This window comes from Nerophis lumbriciformis, linkage group LG21 (assembly GCF_033978685.3).
Source record: "Nerophis lumbriciformis linkage group LG21, RoL_Nlum_v2.1, whole genome shotgun sequence".
In the NCBI taxonomy this organism is placed as follows: domain Eukaryota; kingdom Metazoa; phylum Chordata; class Actinopteri; order Syngnathiformes; family Syngnathidae; genus Nerophis; species Nerophis lumbriciformis.
In genome coordinates this window covers 41257501-41276743 of record NC_084568.2, presented here as the reverse complement: position 1 = coordinate 41276743, position 19243 = coordinate 41257501, and the positions used below count along the sequence as shown (strand labels likewise).

The following is a 19243-nucleotide window of genomic DNA, read 5'->3' as shown; positions in this document are numbered from 1 at the left end:
AAGAGAAAAACCAGGGACATAGCAAAGACTGGGGTTGAGGTATGTTATTCCAGCATGCAAAGGAAGGTGACGGGACGTGGCGTGAAGGTAAGGGTGCAAAGAAAAGGTGCGCACAAGGCAAGGAAAAAAAAAACCTAACACTTAGCCTCAACTATAGACATGAAACAAAACTCGCTAACTGTGGCTATGAAAAAAAAAAAAAAAACTTACTTGGTAAGGCATGCAGCATGAGAAGAGCAGACGTATTGCATGGAACAGCATGAACAGAGCAGGAAAAAATTCGACGACACCATAAGGACCAACAGAAAAACCAGGGACATAGCGAGGACTGGGGTTGAGGTATGTTATTCCGGCATGCAAAGTGAAGTGACGGTACGTGGCGTGAAGGTAAGGGTGCAAAGAAAAGGCGCGCACAAGGCGGAGACAAAAAAAGTAACACATAGCCTCAACTATAGACATGAAACAAAAGTCGCTAACTGTGGCTATGAATCAACAAAAGACATGCAGCATGAGAAGAGCAGAGTTATTGCATGAAACAGCATGAAAAAAATCAACGACGACACCAGAAGGACCAACAGAAAAACCAGGCGTAAATAATGACATGGAGACAGGTGCTTGAGTCCAAAACGTGAAACAGGTGCAACTAATGAGTTGACAGGGAAACAAAACAAGAGGGTGAAAAAACAGGAACCAGTGGCGTTATAAAGAAACACAACATAACTAAAGAAAACATGCTCACAAGACATGGCAACAAGATATACTAACACCGAACTAAAACATTTCTACATCAAATCTAGTAATACATTATCATCTACAAACTAGAAGTTTTCCCTGTCAGTGCAGGATAAAAATGCAATAAGGTGCATGTATAAATAAATAAATATATAAAAATATATAAAAATATGTATAATAAATAAATAGATTACGTTACTGTACAGATAAATATATTGCACTTTTTCACATGCATGTTATATGGTCTTTTGTATTCCAGCAAGTTAATCCATTTTGGGGGTTGACGGTTGTGATGATGTTTAGGGACCCTCTTCGTCAGCAAAACTATCTGCAAACAAGACATCCAAATCAAACGTATCACCTTCATCTTGACCACGAAAACCACACAGGATGGCTTCGTGGTCACTGAAATAAGTGGACACCACTGCACAATCCACAGCATACTGTGTTGTTTTGACATAAACGTGGTCAATTAATGTCCCACTCTCTGTAGTCTCTTGTGTTACATGCTGGCAAAATCCATTTTGGCCCATTAATTTAGAAATTGATGAATGTTTGAGGAGGTCTTCATTAAAATCGCCCATTATAGCAATTGTGTTACTGATGGGATTTACACAATCAAGTAATTTAACCAGATTGGATTTAAAAAGTGAAATTGGATAACATGGCGGACGATAAATTACTGCCATCAAAAGGTTCTCTTTGGTAAACAGGCACACCAAGCACTCCAGATTTAAATCGGGCACCTGCAGAATCTCACAGTCCGAATTATCTACAACATATAATCCCACTCCGCCATGTTCGAGATCTCTAATCTCAGATAATTTGACATCATTGCTGCTGTAACACAAGGCTCGAGGACGACTGTGGAAAGTGTATCCCTCTATTTGGACACAGTCTGTTGAGGATTGTGCACTGAGCCACGTCTCTGTGACAGCAATACAGGTAGGCTGTAAATGCTGCGTACAAGACACCAAATGAGCGACGTGGCAACGTAAATTTTGGACGTTAAGCAAATACACAGAGAAACAGGGAGTTTCTAATGAAGGCTGTGGCTGTTCAAGTAGGAATGGGGGCATGCTATCCAATGCCCCCTTGACGGTGTGCTTGCAGTAAATGGCCTTTTCCTCAAAATCTGTAATCACAAGGCCGGATATATCCCTAACACGACTGAGGGCGACATACGCCTGGCCAGCTGCAAAAATCTTGTGTAAACACACGACAGCCTCGTCGACAGTTAGACCTTGCACTTTGTGAACAGTGCAGGCCCACGCGAGTTTAAGAGGAAACTGACGACGCAAACCGCCGCGTTTTGTCGCCGAATCCTCCACGGGGTCAATGGCAGTAGAATGCGGGCATTCTACAGCAGCATGGGAACGTTCCTTTCTCCTTTGTGAGCCTATCTTAGGATCATCAAATTTGACATAGACTACGAGGGGGAAGTCTTCATCTGCTCCAAATTGAATATAAGTCACCGTTCCACATGCGCCATTGACCAGACCGTCTGCCACAGCAACATTTTTACAAAGCATGACACGTGCTTCCGGAGCTAAACACAAACTCTTGGCCAAACACGTGTACGACGTTTTACCGTGATGCCCGACCACGCGCTCTAATTCACCCGTCTTCCTGCTGTTAATAAAATCTTGGGCCTCAATTGTAACATAATCTGGACAGGTTGCGAATAACCGCTTCAGATTATGCTCGCTGGCTTGCATATTCGTGGGATAAATATGCAAAGCAGCGCTCTGTTCCCCCGTCTCCCGAGACTTGAGGATATCGACGTCGCTTTGCGATAAGGGGGTTTCCTTTGACCGAACTCTAAGTCTATTTAGCAGCTCAGAAAAGACACTATCTTTTTGCCTCACAACTGTTTTTAGTTCTACCTTTGTGAAATGACACCAGAGGTCCACACCCACCTGACAGGTGTACAGCGGCCTCCCTTTAACGGGCGGCAACTGATAAAAGTCACCAACAGCTACAACACTAACGTTGCCAAATGGAGAAAAGTCCCCCGTCTGTTTAATTTGCCTTAACCGGCCATGCACATAAGCTAAAAGATGATGATCTACCATACTGATTTCGTCAATGATTAGAATTTGTAGGTGACCAAATTGAGCCCTCAAGGAGTTGATCTTATCTTCACCCAGAGGGATATACGGTAAACTAACCTGCATGCCAATACTAAAGGTGTGGTGAATTGTGGCTGCATGTAAACTGTATGCAGCGATGCCTGTGGGAGCAGTTAAGAGTACGCAGGTTTCATCCGGTTGGTACAGACGCGACAATAGTCTCCCTGCCTCGTACTGGATAGCTCTAATCAAATGGCTTTTTCCAGTACCTGCCCCACCAGTTACGAACACATGGAAAGGTTCTGGGGTTTTTCCCATCACCTTTTCTAGGCACCATTTCCTAATCCTATCAAAAATGCTCCTCTGCGTCTCATTGAGAGAATGGACCAGAGCTAAACCCTCCCTTCTAGGCAAAATGTTGGTGTTTCTCTCGATTGTAGCTACTTGTTTACCACCAACAAACAAATCGGGGACATTTTCCTCCAATTCAACTAGCTGCTCGTCCCTAATTTCCCCCTGCTGCTGCAGCCGCCTCTCCTCTAAACATTCCATGTGTTCGACTTGCTGTTCAGGACAAAGGTCCCCCCACGCATCCTCGTCGACACCGCCCAACATGTCCGCAATCTCCTGCGCACGCTCTAATCGAGGACAGTCCACTTCAAACTTTGCCCTGTTTTCATCGACGACGTCTCGCACTGGCCGCTCGGTCCCGCCAGCCGACGTCACATTACCTTCCTCGTGGAACTGTTTGTAGAACTCAAAGCCTTCCGGCTTGAGCTCTAAATCAGTTCTATAAGGAAGGAACAACTGCAGCAAACTCTGAAAGTGGGCTTCCTCCTGTTTCTCCAATTTGAACCGCATGTAGCGAACGACGGCAAACTGCGTTCGTGTTCTGCGCAAGACGAACCCTAAACCCCCTTGAAGTTCGATTTTATTGTCCGAGTTTTCATTCTGGCTGAGAATACGATACTCCGAACAAAACGTGGCTATGCACATATCCTCAAACACGACACTATCGGGCCTGTTCTTATACCTCTCGACAATGCTTGTCATCCACATGTTTTCGGACCTAAGGCCCTCTGAGGAAGCCCTTTGCAACAACACACTGAGGGGTAAACTCATCCGCACAATGTTATTCCCTGTTGGAATAAACACGACCTTCCTGGAACATTCTTTCAAATGCATGCTCATTAGCCTATACACTGCCTCCTGAGCGCAGACATCTCTGTTGTGTAAATATACACTGCCCAGTTTCTTTAGAGCGTCTTTAGCAGAGAGATTTCCTAGTTTATTTGCTTCCTTAAGGGCATTGCTCAATAACAGACCCATTTCGGTCTCTGATTTTGTGATGTACTTTATGATGTATATGATGACTGCGTAGGCGTCAGTGACAAAGCTAATGTCCATGTTAGCGTTCCAACACTTCAATAGATTCCTATTATACTGGTTAACCCAGGTGTCGTTTACCCCTCGCCTATAAACCACCTTATTCTTAGTCTCCAGCCGCCTATAAGCGAGCTCAAAGACTTCCTGGTTGATGCCCACACTGGCAAACAACTCTTCTACACTACCAAAAGGCTCCTCCCTCCCCATGGCATTCTTTACTCTCTCCATAAACATCTTCGCAACCTCCTTTGGCATCTTCCTTCCCTCATCGTCAAAACAGGTGCACTTTGGCCTGTTTTCTGAAGTGCGATCACCCTCTGTCCCCGTTCCCTTTTTAGGACAAACACATTCTTTGATTTTGCAGATGAACGTGCGTGCAGAGATGGGTTTAGGAAAATTGAAACGACATACCGTTTTATTTTTACGACATGACTTTGAATGCCGTTTTGAATGCGTTTGAACGGATGACACAACTTCCAATAGTGTGTCATCGCCAGAGGGTAGCTCACATGTCACATATTTATCAACAAACTCTGCAACTTCTACATCTGTGTTTTTATAAATTTGGGGAGCTCCCTCAATCCAAAACAGCGCATGAACATGGGGGGACCCACGCTGCTGGAACTCAATGCGATAAAAGAAATCTACAATCTTGCCAACTGGTTGAGATGGGGACATGAGTACTTCCTTCAAAAAACAGTGCCACCTGTAGTCAAACATCCTCGCGGCTGTGACCGGGTTGCGACGCAACAGCTCGCACCTATCGGCCCACTCTAACTGTTCTACTGTCTGCTGTCTGCCTTCCTGTCTCAGGATGCTGGCAAGGAGATTTTGCCAGCGCAAATCAGCAGAAGAAAAAGAGCAGAACCATGTAGGAATCCCCAATTGGCGGACACAAGCCAAAAGGTCTTTCTGAACGGAAGACCAAAAAGCTGGCGTCCCGCGAATGGGCCGAAGGAAACGAAAACCATCATCGAACTGTAGCAAGCGCTTCAGAGACTCGTCGTCTTTGAGCATGCCCGGGGAAATCCGCTGAGAATGCTGACCCCCCTTACCTTTACGCATGGCGACCGAAATACTACTTATCACTTGGTGTAATTCGGACATATACTGGCTAAAGAATATGTATTCCACATTGTGCGCAAAACGGCCGTCGGCGTGCATTATCCGATTATTAAAGTAGCGCGACAATGTTAAGCGATGCGTGCGGCGGGTGTGGAATGTATTTGTGCTCGTCGGAAACAGCACAGGGAAACACTTCGCCTCATTTAATTTGTCAGAAAGCATTCTAACCGGACTATTACCTTCCGCGGGGGCCAGACATACAACATCCGCAAAATACTGATCTAATGCTTCCTGACCGATATCAACAGGCATAAGACAAGTGTCCTGAAACATGCAGTGCTGTTGTCTGTCATGTAACATTTCATCTTGTACTATGTCTTCGGATTCCTCTTCTGCCCCAATTTCCTGCTCTACAGCCTCATCCTCACTGGACTGTGTGTCAACAACAACCTGCTTACCCTGACCAGCCTCTACAACAACCTCTTCCTCCCTACAAAAATCATTTGACCATTCCTCGTTGAACTCAATGTCTTTATACAAGACATTAGTTCTCTTTAAGTAATCTATAGCACGCCTGACACGCCACGAGTCAACAAATTGATACTCGTAGTGTCCTTTGTAGGTTAATTTCCGCTTTAACTTAACTTGAAGCAGAGACCCCTCCGTACTGGACCGCGGCAACACATTGGTGGTTTGTACAATGTTGGCCGGAACACAAGTAACAGGCCCATGTACACCATTCTGACCACCCTTAGGCAACGCCAACGCCTTCATAAAAGGGATGCGTAAAGCTAACAGGTGCTGCTCTAAGCTATTCAGACATCCCAGTTCTGGAGGAATGGGGTGTACAGCTAAGTTATTGTTCCAACATTCAGCTGGGAATTGACCTTTACTGATCTTACTATGACAAGTAAAACAAATCCACAACTGACCTCTGGACTCAACAATGGGACAGGGCTCAACACACTTATCATCACAACTATGCAGATAATGCTCACTAATGCAATTATTTGCAATGCCTGCCGTTGCTAAACGTGCTGCATATACTTCCTTCTCACAGCGCAGCACCTGATATTTAAACTGTAGCCTATGACAAACACTACACACGAAATCCGGTCCGTGTCTAACCTTATCCAAAAAACTATCCATGACAAAACCAAAATCTACAGACCTCTCCAGCCTCTGCTTCCGACTCAGCTGTACACTAGCTATTACTTGCTGCCTATGTTTTAAACTAACACTATACTGCCTTTTGCTGCCTAGTTTAACCCTGTCTCTGTGTTCTACATTGATCATGTACTTTTCTACACTGCGTGCTTTAATCCTATCTTTATGTTCTACATTGATCATGTACTTTTCTACACTGCGTGCTTTAATCCTATCTTTATGTTCTACATTGATCATGTACTTTTCTACACTGCGTGCTTTAATCCTATCTTTATGTTCTACATTGATCATGTACTTTTCTACACTGCGTGCTTTAATCCTATCTTTATGTTCTAAATTCTGTTTATATTTGCCGACACTGCCAGCTTTAACCCGGTCTCTGTGTTGTAAATTCTTCCTGTACTTCCCAACACTGTGTGTTTTAACACTGTACCTGTGCGTAATATTTTGACGGTATTTCGCGACACTGCGTGCTATAACCATGATTCTGTGATCCAAATTGTCTCTGTACTTTCCAACTGTGCGTGCCTTAACCCTGTTCCTGTAATCCAAATTGTAACTGTACTGCCCTACCATGCGTGTTTTCACCCTGTTCCTGTGCGCAAAGCTACATCTGTATTTGTCTAAACTTCGTGATGTATAGCTCTCCCTGAAGTTCAAGTCCTCACTATACATTTTCCTATAAAGCAGGGCACGTCTCTCTCGACGGCAAACATTAAATGTATCCTGCAGTCTTTTCTTACGCTTTAAATACTTTGTCGCATTAGAATCCCTACTTATTGTACTGCCCTCTACAACCTCTATAAAATCTTTACCTTTACAATCTATCCCATCTACTGCCAGCCCCGCTCCATTTGTCACTGAAGACCTAGTGCTACGGCCTATATCCCTGCCTAATTTACAATAACCATGACAACTTTGCAGTCCAGGCTTTAAAACACAAACAACATACTCAAAATGCTGGCCCCCGACATTCTCCAAGTAAATGCAGTCCGCTGACAAACACTTACTGCTGCAACGATACTTTAGCCAACGACCATCATGAAATGTGAAAATGTCAATGCCTAAATAATCTGCAGTGGCCTGGATTTCAACCTCTGTGGCCCAAGTCTTGACACACTTCATCCTGGACTGCTTGATGTACTCTAAAAGAGACATCTCGCTCCTCAAAAGACCCCGATACCTAGCCTCATTATTTTCTAACTCTCTACAGGCTGCCAGTCTAATCTTACGATGGTTCTTCTGTGAACCACTGACAGCCTGAGAAACAGCTCTGAAAAAGCAGTTCCCATCCGGAACTATTTTCTCGCTAAGGCAGGGAGCACCTAAGTAGCACACCTCTCTATGCACCAGAGCACCGACTTTCATAAAATCTACTTTTAATTGACTACACAAAGCCCTACAAACGTCATCACCAAGGGGACGGAAAAACAGTTTGTCTATCTCAGATGCAGAGACAAACACTACATCAGAGTTGACTGGAACGCTATCAAAACGCTTGGATTGTATGGACATGCGTTCACCAGAAAAAATCGTACGCTTTTTGCCATCAGTGGCAACAAATGCTGCTGTTGAGCCACTGCTAACTTCACTTAAAGTGAGAACAGAAGCGCCAGACAGTGCTGGGCTCGCTTCAACACCAGCCCCACTCTGACACACAGATGGGGCTGCAAAATCTTTTTCAAGGTCACTAAATCCTGGTGCCGGAGCAGTGCTCATCTCTATGAAGCCACTCTCCACAGAAACACCGGATTGTGGGTGGCTCACAGCTGGACCTGCATCACTCTCAAACAAGGAGGTGGTTGCACAAACATTGATGTCACTAAGCTTAGGTGCTGCAGCAGTGTTCATCTCAAAGATGCAACTCTCTACAGAAGCTCCAGACAACGCTGGACTTGCACCTACACTAACCCTAACGCCACACAGCTCAAAAGGCTTAGGCCCTGGACTGAGAGCGTCAGCCAAACAACAGATGTAGTGATGCAGGTCATCTAAACAGGAAAAGTGCAGTATTACACTGGTACCATTGTGATCTACCAGGCCACAGCTACTACGTGAGTGACTGTCAATCACAGCAAACTGTCCATCCTCACAGATGATGGCAGATGTAGACGTTACCAGTGTCAGCAGACACATGCTGTACTGCCTGAAAATTCCCTCTAATCCATTACGCAGAGTCACAAAGGGACCGTTTTCCTGCTCAACACCCACAGCACCTGATGCTGGGTGTTGACTAAACTGGAAACTAAACAACTGCTCGTCAATAACTACATTACTAGGTAGATCCGGCACGGACAAAAAATGCGACGGATGGCTGAAAATACCCAGGTTGCGCATACTACAGTAAAATTCATCGCCGGAATACAGGATGCGATCGAGATCCTGTGTCTCCCAAGAAAACACACTTTTCACCACATGCTTAGCTATACTACTTGCAGCAATTGCCATGCATTGCATCCCTCCGTAACTAAACCTGCTATCCCCCTGGTGAAAAGATCCGCGCACAACCTTAGCTAACCTAATTCCCCGACAATCCGTCTCGACCATTGCCACATGACGGCGGACAGACTGAGGTTCACTAACACTACCACTAGGGGGAGGAAAAGAAGCAACCTTATCTGTGAAGACCTGCAGCGGCACCTGGGCTTCCTCCTGGACATCACCCAGGCGGCCTAGGGTCGACTCCCGGTATGGGTGCCCCGCTCCATCTTTCACTGAAGACCTGGTACTACAGCCTATATCCCTGCCTAATTTACAATAACCATGACAACTTTGCAGTCCAGGCTTTAAAACACAAACAACGTACTCAAAATGCTGGCCCCCAACATTATCCAAGTAAATGCAGTCCGTTGACAAACACTTACTGCTGCAACGATACCTTAGCCAACGACCATCATGAAATGTAAAAATGTCAATGCCTAAATAATCTGCAGTGGCCTGGATTTCAACCTCTGTGGCCCAAGTCCTGACACACTTCATCCTGGACTGCTTGATGTATTCTAAAAGCGACATCTCGCTCCTCAAAAGACCCCGATACCTAGCCTCATTATTTTCTAGCTCTCTACAGGCAGCCAGTCTAATCTTACGATGGTTCTTCTGTGAACCACTGACAGCCTGAGAAACAGCTCTGAAAAAGCAGTTCCCATCCGGAACTATTTTCTCACTAAGGCAGGGAACACCTAAGTAGCCCACATCTCTATGCACCAGACCACCGACTTTCATAAAATCTACTTGTAATTGACTACACAAAGCCCTACAAACATCATCAGCGAGGGGACGGAAAAACAATTTCCCACTCTCTGATGCAGTGATAAACACTACATCAGAGTTTACTATAACGCTATCAAAAAGCTTTGATTGTTTAGACATGCGTTCACGGGACAAAATCTTACGCTTTTTGCCATCAGCGGCAACAAATTCTGCTGTTGAGCCACTGCTAACTTCACTTAAAAAAGTGAGAACAGAAGCACCAGACAGTGCTGGGCTCGCTTCAACACCAGCCCCAGTCTGACACACAGATGAGGTTGAAGAATTTTTTTCAAGGTCAGTAAATCCCGGTGCCGAAGCAGTGCTCATCTCTATGAAGCCACTCTCCACAGAAACACCGGATTGTGCGTGGCTCACAGCTTGACCTGCATCACTCTCAAACAAGGAGGTGGTGGCACAATCACCTTTGATGTCATTAAGCTCAGGTGCTGCAGCAGTGTTCATCTCAAAGATGCAACCCTCTACAGAAGCTCCAGACAACGCTGGACTTGCACCTACACTAACCCTAACGCCACACAGCTCAAAAGGCTGCGGCCCTGGACTGAGAGCGTCAGCCAAACAACAGATGTAGTGATGCAGGTCATCTAAACAGGAAAAGTGCAGTATTACACTGGTACCGTTGTGATCTACCAGGCCACAGCTACTACGTGAGTGACTGTCGACCACAGCGAACTGTCCATCCTCACAGATGATGGCAGATGTAGACGTTACCAGTGTCAGCAGACACATGCTGTACTGCCTGAAAATTCCCTCTAATCCATTACGCAGAGTCACAAAGGGACCGTTTTCCTGCTCAACACCCACAGCACCAGATACTGGGTGTTGACTAAAATGAAAACTAAACAACTGCTCGTCAATAACTACATTACTAGGTAGATCCGGCACGGACAAAAAATGCGACGGATGGCTAAAAATACCCAGGTTGCGCAAACTACTGTAAAATTCATCGCCGGAATACAGAATGTGATCGAGCTCCAGTGTCTCCCACGAAAACACGCTTTTCACCACATGCTTAGCTATACTACTTGCAGCAATGGCCATGCACTGCATCCCTCCGTAACTAAACCTGCTATCCCCCTGGTGAAAAGATCCGCGCACAACCTTAGTTAACCTAATTCCCCGACAATCCCTCGCAACCATTGCCACACGACCACAGACGGACTGAGGTTCACTAACACTAACAGTACCACTATCACTAGGTAGAGGAAAAGAAGCAACCTTATCTGTGGAGACCTGCAGCGGCACCTGGGTTTCCTCCTGGACAGCAGGCTCCTCCCTGATGACCGTTGGCTCCCCACAGACCGCAGGCACCTGAAAATGTAAGGGAGAAACGGTGACACCAACCTGCTCCCTCCGTCCGGCGCGGCTGACAGCCACAGGTCTCCGACGACGCATCCCAGGAGAAGCCTATAGAAAAGAAAAGAAAAATGTATAGGGGCTGTCTACTTATGGCATACTTTATTGGAAATTTTACAATTATGTATCACATACTCAAAAATTTCCCAACATTTGATTAACAACTACTGGTACTAATAATAACAGTTGTAAAATGGCTGTGGCATTTTATTAGGACGCCTTGCTGTTGAGGTGTTCAGGACATGTACCACCGGTAGGAGACCACGAGGAAGACCCAGGACACGCTGAAGAGACTATGTCTCTCAGCAGGCCTGAGAGCGCCTCGGGAAGAGCATGCAGAAGTGGCTGAGGAGAGGGAAGTTTGGGGTTCCCTGATTGGGCTGCTTCCCCCACGACCCAAGCCAGGAATAGCAGTAGAAGATGGATGAATGGATTATTACACAGAGAAAGTGTTGTATACACATGTATTATACATCAGTGTCTTACGATTCATTATTGACACTATACGTAGAAAGAAGTTTATGACACACATTACCTGGCCAGGTGGTGGGACAGCAATGCAGTCGGAGTCAGAGGAAGGAGTGAACTCCCTCCGTCCGGCGCGCTTGACGGCCACAGGTCTCCGACGACACCTCCCAGGAGAAGCCTATAGAAATGAAAAGAAAAATTAATAGAGGCTGTCTACTTAATGAGTACTTTATTGGATATTTGACAATTATGTATCACATACTCAAAAATGTCCCAACATTTGATTAACAACTAGTGGTAATAATGGTAATAGTAATAGCAGTTGTAAAATGGCTTGGGCATTTTATTAGGACGCCATGCTGTTGGTGTTCAGGACATGTACCACCGGTAGGAGACCACGAGGAAGACCCAGGACAGACTGAAGAGACAATGTCTCTCAGCAGGCTTGGGAGCACCTCGGGATCCCCCAGGAAGAACAGGTGGAAGTGGTTGAGGAGGGGGAAGTTTGGGCTTCCCTGATTGGGCTGCTGCCCCCGCGACCCAAGCCCGGATAAGCAGTAGAAGATGGATGAATGAATTATTACACAGAGAAAGTGTTGTATACACATGTATTATACATCAGTGTCTTAGATTCGTTATTGACACTATATGTAGAAAGAAGTTTATGACACACATTACCTGGCCAGGTGGTGGGACAGCAGTGCAGTGGGAGTCAGAGGAAGGAGCGAACTCCTCCATGGCATCCAACATAGGACTGCTGAACCACACAGGGTTGGACGGGATGGGAAGGGACTGTAGCACCGGCTGTGTTCCAGCCTTCCAAACATAAAAAAAAAGAAAGTAACATAGTTAATTTTATGTATACAGAATGAGAAATGTTTGTGAGCAAACAATAGCCAGAGACTGTGGCAACGTTTGTAAAGGTTTCAGACAACTCGTTAATAAGAAGAGACATGCTTAACACACTCCAATAAAACAAACTATTTTTGTTGTCTTTTGATGACAGTGACAACCAAATGTCATCTAAACTAGGCTTATACGTCAATCAAGCAATCAATGAATATTTCTATAGCCCTAAATCACAAGTGTCTCAAAGGGGTGCCCGTTGATGTGAATGACTATGAGAAACCTTGGAGAGGACTGCATATGTGGGTAACCTACCCCCTCTGTGGGGGGGTGGGGGGGGGGGGTAGGCATAATATAACATCAAAAAGGTGTCTGAATCATGACAGTTTTTGCCGGTTAATCAGCAACACCTGTCACTCACTGTGCTATGTTGTCCTGTCTTGTAAGGAGGCCTCATCTTATAAAAATGTACACTGTTAAAGTACATCATAAACTATAGAGCCGTTGTTTAATTAATTGTACAAAATATATTATCATAATTAAAAAATAAACAAAAACAAAATAAGTGAAAACGGCTCTAAAATAGACAGCGACCCACAGCAACACATTACCTTTCCCTCCCGTCCAACCGTTGTCCACCTCCGGGGATCTGGGCGCCGACGGGGCAGGGGGTCTGGCCTCGTCACCAGGGCATGTGGCGACGTCCACCAAGGGGAAGGAGGCGCAGGCCCCACCAGGATGGGCGAGCCACCTGTGTCAGCATGAAGATAAGAAATTGTATGTTAAACACATGCTCATCTACATGTGAAGAGTACCTATAAAGCATGGTTGTCCAAAATTTTTTCACTGAGGGCCGCACATAGAAAAATCAAAGCTAGCAGGGGCCATTTTGATATTAATTATTTAAAAAAGCAATACATGTATAAAAAATATACATTTAGGCTTCTACTCAGGCTTGATCCCAGGGACCACAAAGGGATATTGTCCAGAAAATCTAGAAAATGTGTCGTTATTCAGTAAAGTATTTGTTATTCGTCAAGTTTTTAAATCTGTAGATCAACAGTAGGTCAATATAACAATTGTTATAGATTTAAATAGTATGCTCTGTTTTGTCAAAGAAAACCCTTTTTTAATGAGAAAACACAAAATATGCAATAATTCCATAAAAAAAATTTTAAGTGGGATATTTGAGATTATATAATAGAGCCATAAAAAGGTCAATAACTTATAACACCAGAGATTATAATTAATTATTATTATTTGAACAATGACACTTAAAAACTAATCACACTAAAATAGTAGGGGATCCAAAAGGGTCCTACTCATTAAAGTGTTTACTTTTAACACAATCTCGAGATCAACTTCAAATCTCTGTCAATTATAAGTTTTATGTTTGTTTATGTATTTGGTAAGTTTGTTTTAGGACCTTCTTAAAAAAAAAAAAAAACAGCTATATTTTTTTACATGGCAAGCAAAATATGCAACATTTTCCCCAAAAAATATCTCAAAATATTTAATGTGACGTAATTGGAGCTCTGAATAGTTAAATAATTAATAATGACAGATTAGGATTCATTATTATTTTTTAAAGAAAGAAACAGCCTACATGGCAGCTTTGTGTGATTAAACATAGCGACATTTTCTTGTTACATTTCACCGGGTAGCTCTTTAAATACCAGTTTAAATGTTTAGTAATTATTTTTCCAATCGTATTTTTAAAATGTGCCGTGGGGCCGTTTACAAATGAGCTGGGTGCCGCAAAAGGCCCCCGGGCCGCTCTTTGGTCACACCCCTGCTCTAGATAAACATTAGGTCTATCTATCAATATAACATATTTTAAAGAAAGAAATTGTATGCTATTTTTGTCAAAGAAAAATGTATTTAATGAAAAAAACAAAATATGCAATATTTTCACCCAATAAAATTTGTAAGTAGGATATTTGAGATTATATAATAATAGAGCCTTAAAAAGGGCAATAACTCATAACAGAGATTGTAATGATGTTAATTTGAGCAATGACACTTAAAAACTAATCACACTAAAATTTTAGGGAATACAAAAGGGTCCTACTCATTAGTGTTAAAAAAATAAATAATAAATTGTGTTGTTTTTACTGTTTACTTTTAACACAATATTCTCGAGATCAACTTCAGACCTGTTTGCTCTTTAAATACCACCTTTAATGTTTGTTTCCCTCCCCCCAATGGTAATTTTGAAATGTGTCGTGGGGCCGTAAAAAAATTATCTGAGGGCGGCAAATGGCCCCCGGGCCGCACTTTTGACACCCATGCTATAACGCATATGATAAGCTGTTCAAAACTTACGAGCGACCAACTCGGGGACAGGAGGCATGGGGGTCCATGACTGCCGCTCTGCCATCTTCCTCCAAAGAACAGCAGATGCAGTGATGCAGGCCATCTAAACAGGAAAAGTGCAGTATAACACGGTTACCATTGTGATCTACCAAAAAAATTGGCACTTAGTTTATTAAAATAATACAGAATGAGAAAAGTTTCTGAGCAAACCATAGCCAAACTGTGGCAACTTTTCTAAAGGTTTCAGCCAACTCGTTAAGAGACATGCTTAACACACTCCAACAAAACATTAACTGTTTTAATTTTGATGTTTGTGACAACTAAATAAAAGCAAAACTAGGCTTATACTTAGCATAAGATAACATCAAAAAGCTGTCAAAAAACATGACTGTTTTAGCTGTAAAATCAGCAACACCTGTCACTCACTCCTTTATTTTGTTCTTTCTTACAAGGAGGCCTCGTCTTAAGAAAATGTGCACTGTTAAAGTATATCATAAACTATAGAGCCGTTAGTTATGTCATCATACAAAATGTATTATCATAAATAAAAAAGTAACAAAAACAAAAAACAGCTGTAAAATACAGACAGCAGCCCACAGCAACACATTACCTCTCCCTCCTGTCCAACCCTGGGCCACGTCCGGGGATCCAGGCAGTCCTTCAGACCAGGGGAAGGAGGTGCAGGGGGATCGGGTGCGAACAGGGTGAGCGCAGCGTCGCACAACAGCTCCACCAGGATGGGCGAGCCACCTGTGTCGCTGAGGTGCACCTGAATAACAGATACAGAACACATTGGCTCCATAAGTGTATCCAACACCACAGAAAGCAAATAGGCTGTCATAACAACTGTACAGTTGCTGTACTTACGCCGTCATAACACCACAGCTCCAACCGATCCAGCAGGAAGCTGCTGGTCACAGCCACGAATGGGAGACCTGATCCAGATTTAAGGAAAGTCATTATACTTGCATACTTTGAATTTGCTGTGAAAGCTACAATTGTGCCAGCGCAAAGATGAAAGCATGAACGTACCCATGCGTGCTGCGACGCGGTGGTGCTCCTGACGCAGCAGATCCTGCAGGCCCACGGGTTTGTTCAGACGCGGGGGGAAGTCCAGAACAAACACCTACAGACATTTTATCACATTTATGGCTAAAAATACAATAAAAAAAAACACAGGCTGCTGTAAACAGCAATATACAACAAAAAGTTAAAACAAACGCACCTTGGGCCAGCGGCTGCGGACTCTGGTCAGGAGCGCGCCGAACTCCACCGCCGCATTGCCACGGTCCAGGTCGTTGCTCGGGGCCAGCACGCAGACGACATCCGGGGTCCACGGGAACTCCAGGCGCCCCACCTCTTTCCTCAAGTCAGCTGCACCTGCACCTGGAACAGACAGAAAAGAAAAAGAGAGAGGTACCTTGGGTAAGGCGACGTCCCCATCCACCAGGCCCCTCAGGTGGGAGTCGCCGATGACGAAGACAGTCTGAAAAAACAAACACTTTGCTTTAGAACAGACACAAGAACCATGACTAACAACTCAGTCTTGACGAAAGAAGAAATGGTACCTTCTTCTCCGGGGCGAAAGCTGGAGGGACAAACTTCACCTGACGGCCAGTCAGGTCCGAAGTCGGCCACCTCCGCACGCGGTGGCGGAACCCAGTGCCGCGCCCTATGTAATGAAGAGACGAAATTGTGTATTAAACACATGCTCATCTACATGTGAAGAGTACCTTTAAAGCAGAATGAACAGCCTACATGGCAGCTTTGTGTGATTAGAGTAAAAAGTGCTACAGTTTCTTGTTACATTTCACCAGTTTGCTCTTTAAATACCACTTTTAATGTTTATAATTTTTTTTCAATCGTATTTTTAAAATGAGCCGTGGGGCCGTAAAAAAACGACCTGTGGGCCACACTTTGGACACCCCTGCTATTAAGCATACGATAAGCTGTGCAAGACTTACGAGCGACGAACTCGGGCACAGGAGGCATGGGGGGCGATGACTGCCGCTCTGCCAACTTTGTCCTGGCGGCTAGTGCCCGCCTGTGGCCCTTGGCACGCGGCATCTAAACAGATACACACACAAAGAGAGCTGTTAAATTGTAGCAAAGAAAACACAAAGATCAGAGTGAAACGTTGTCAACGTTCTTCCACATAGGGTTATGACCAGTGTTGGGACTAACGCGTTACAAAGTAACACGTTACTGTAACGCCGTTAGTTTCGGCGGTAACTGGTAATGTAATGCGTTATTTTGTATATTGAGTAACTCAGTTACCATTACTACATGATGCGTTACTGGTTATTTAACGTTATTTTTTTTATGTAGTATCGGATAGAAACAGAAGATCGGAGTGTGTTTTATAGCAGTGCTGCGGTGGAAAAGAAGAGGCGTGCTTTCTGTGGGTGGGGGCGGGGGACTCCCAGACCGTAGTTGAGAGGCGCAGGGGAGATGTTCCTCCAGGGCCTATGTACTTCGGGGCTAACAACCTTCACTTTACCCGGAAGTGGGTCTTTACAGCTGAGGGCGAAAGACGAGGCCGGCGGTTTGTTGCAACTTTGTGACTTTATTGGACGCAGCCATCCACCAAGCTAGAGCACCTGCACGCACACCCTCACCTTTCTCGCCCACTCACTCACTGACGTCCCTCACCTCACATGCTGTCATACCATAAAGGGACACACACACACACACACACACACACACACACACACCTCTCATAACTAACATGACATTAAGGTTGAAGGCAGAAGTCGAGTGTCTTAACATTGTCACTACTTGTCTTTTGTTGAGCACAAAGAAAAGAACATTTTAGTAAAATGTAAGTTGTGTCTAGGAGCAAAGATCCTATCTACTTAAGAGTTAAAGTGTCATTATGTTGCAGCTATTTAAAATTATTGAGTAAATATGTTGTGGCCTGAAATAAATTAGCCTTTTGAAACATATCTTAGTCTTTGTGTGTTGTATGTAGACCACATTGCTTGGCAGAGTTCAGTGATGCAAATGCATGTCAAGTTGATCAACAGAGTATATAATTCTCCAGTGCAATAACAGTACAGAAATGAAGGCTAAAAGGGCATTAATGGGGGGGGGGGTAACTAAACAGTTACTTGTCACAGGAACGCATAACTTTTTGGTGTAATTAACAGAGTTAGTAACTGAGTTAGATTTGAAATAAAGTAAATAGTAACTGTAACCAGTAACTAACCAAACACTGGTTATGACAGTGTTTTTTCCCTCGCCATTTCAATAAATAAAATAAATCACACTCACCTTAGCAGGAACTATGTGATGGGAAGTGTGTCCAGTGAGTGTGTCTGTGTGGTATTTTAGTGAGTGTGTCTGTGTGGTATTTTAGTGAGTGTGTCTGTGTGAATAATTTATGTATATCTGTTATGTATATGCGTGTTGGTCAATTGTTGTGCTCACAACTCTGAAAGAATTCACCAGAAGCAGTGCACACAACCTGGAATCACAACCTGGAATCAAAGAATAGACATAGGTTGTATTTAACAGCAAATTGTGTATATTTCTATAACCTTGCACTTTCAAAAGGGTAGTAACACAGGTAAACCACAAAAAGACATCATATTATAGCAGCATTAACACTCACATGACTTCAGTACTGCTACTGAACATCAGCAGCATATTCTTGTAAAAAAAAGAATGATCAGAAAGCAGTTGCTGTAAACACACACGGCATATACGCGACAGAAAAACCGGGGTTAGTCGGCAATGTACGCTGTAATTTTGCATTTTTGTGAGCAAACGCACAAACTCCCTGAGCATTCAGTGGAGCACATGTGAGCAACATCAGACGTGCACACTGTGGCCACACCAGCATCACACCTGTCCCAAACCTGACATCATAACAACAGAAATGATGTACCGTATTTTCCGCACTATAAGGCGCACCGGATTATTAGCCGCACCTTCAATGAATGGCATATTTCATAACTTTGTCCACCAATAAGCCGCCCCGGACTATAAGCCGCGCCTACGCTGCGCTAAATGGAATGTCAAAAAAACAGTCAGATAGGTCAGTCAAACTTTAATAATATATTAAAAACCAGCGTTCTAACAACTCTGTTCACTCCCAAAATGTACGCAAATGTGCAATCACAAACATAGTAAAATTCAAAATAGTGCAGAGCAATAGCAACATAATGTTGCTCGAACGTTAATGTCACAACACACAAAATAAACATAGCGCTCACTTTCTGAAGTTATTCTTCATTCGTAAATCCTTCGTCTTCGGTGTCCGAAGTGAAAAGTTGGGCAAATTTACGATCCACTGGCAGATGTTGGCGTCGCCTGGCGCTGCCTCCTCGTCTTAGTGAAGGTGTGTTCGCCTTCTGTCTTCCATTGTTCCCACGCAGTTAGCAGTCTAGCTTCGAATGCCCTGTTGACACCAATATCTAGCGGCTGGAGGTCTTTTGTCAATCCACCCGGAATGACGGCGAGTATTGAATTAAGCGCGTAAGCGTGTCTCTCAATGTGCTGTTATGAGCTAGCAAATATAACAACTACACTACCCAGCATGCAACGATAGTTACGAGCATGCGCGG

The 19243-nt window shown here is 44.1% G+C and overlaps 2 protein-coding genes across 2 annotated transcripts in view; one reads left to right on the top strand and one right to left on the bottom strand.

The window, feature by feature from the left end:
- LOC133621298 (snaclec 6-like) overlaps positions 1-19243 on the top strand; it is a 92371-nt gene that overhangs the window by 15997 nt on the left and 57131 nt on the right. The window lies entirely within an intron of this gene.
- Positions 932-19243, bottom strand: part of LOC133621437 (uncharacterized) — a 52303-nt gene continuing 33991 nt past the window's right edge. Inside the window, exons 9-14 of the mRNA XM_072915630.1 lie at positions 15286-15425; positions 14685-14778; positions 12971-13110; positions 12192-12329; positions 11581-11691; positions 932-11096 (exon numbers count right to left, since the gene is read on the bottom strand). Coding sequence (XP_072771731.1) covers positions 1032-11096; positions 11581-11691; positions 12192-12329; positions 12971-13110; positions 14685-14778; positions 15286-15425 — 10688 coding nt within the window. The 3' untranslated portion in view covers positions 932-1031. The remainder of the gene's footprint in view (positions 11097-11580; positions 11692-12191; positions 12330-12970; positions 13111-14684; positions 14779-15285; positions 15426-19243) is intronic.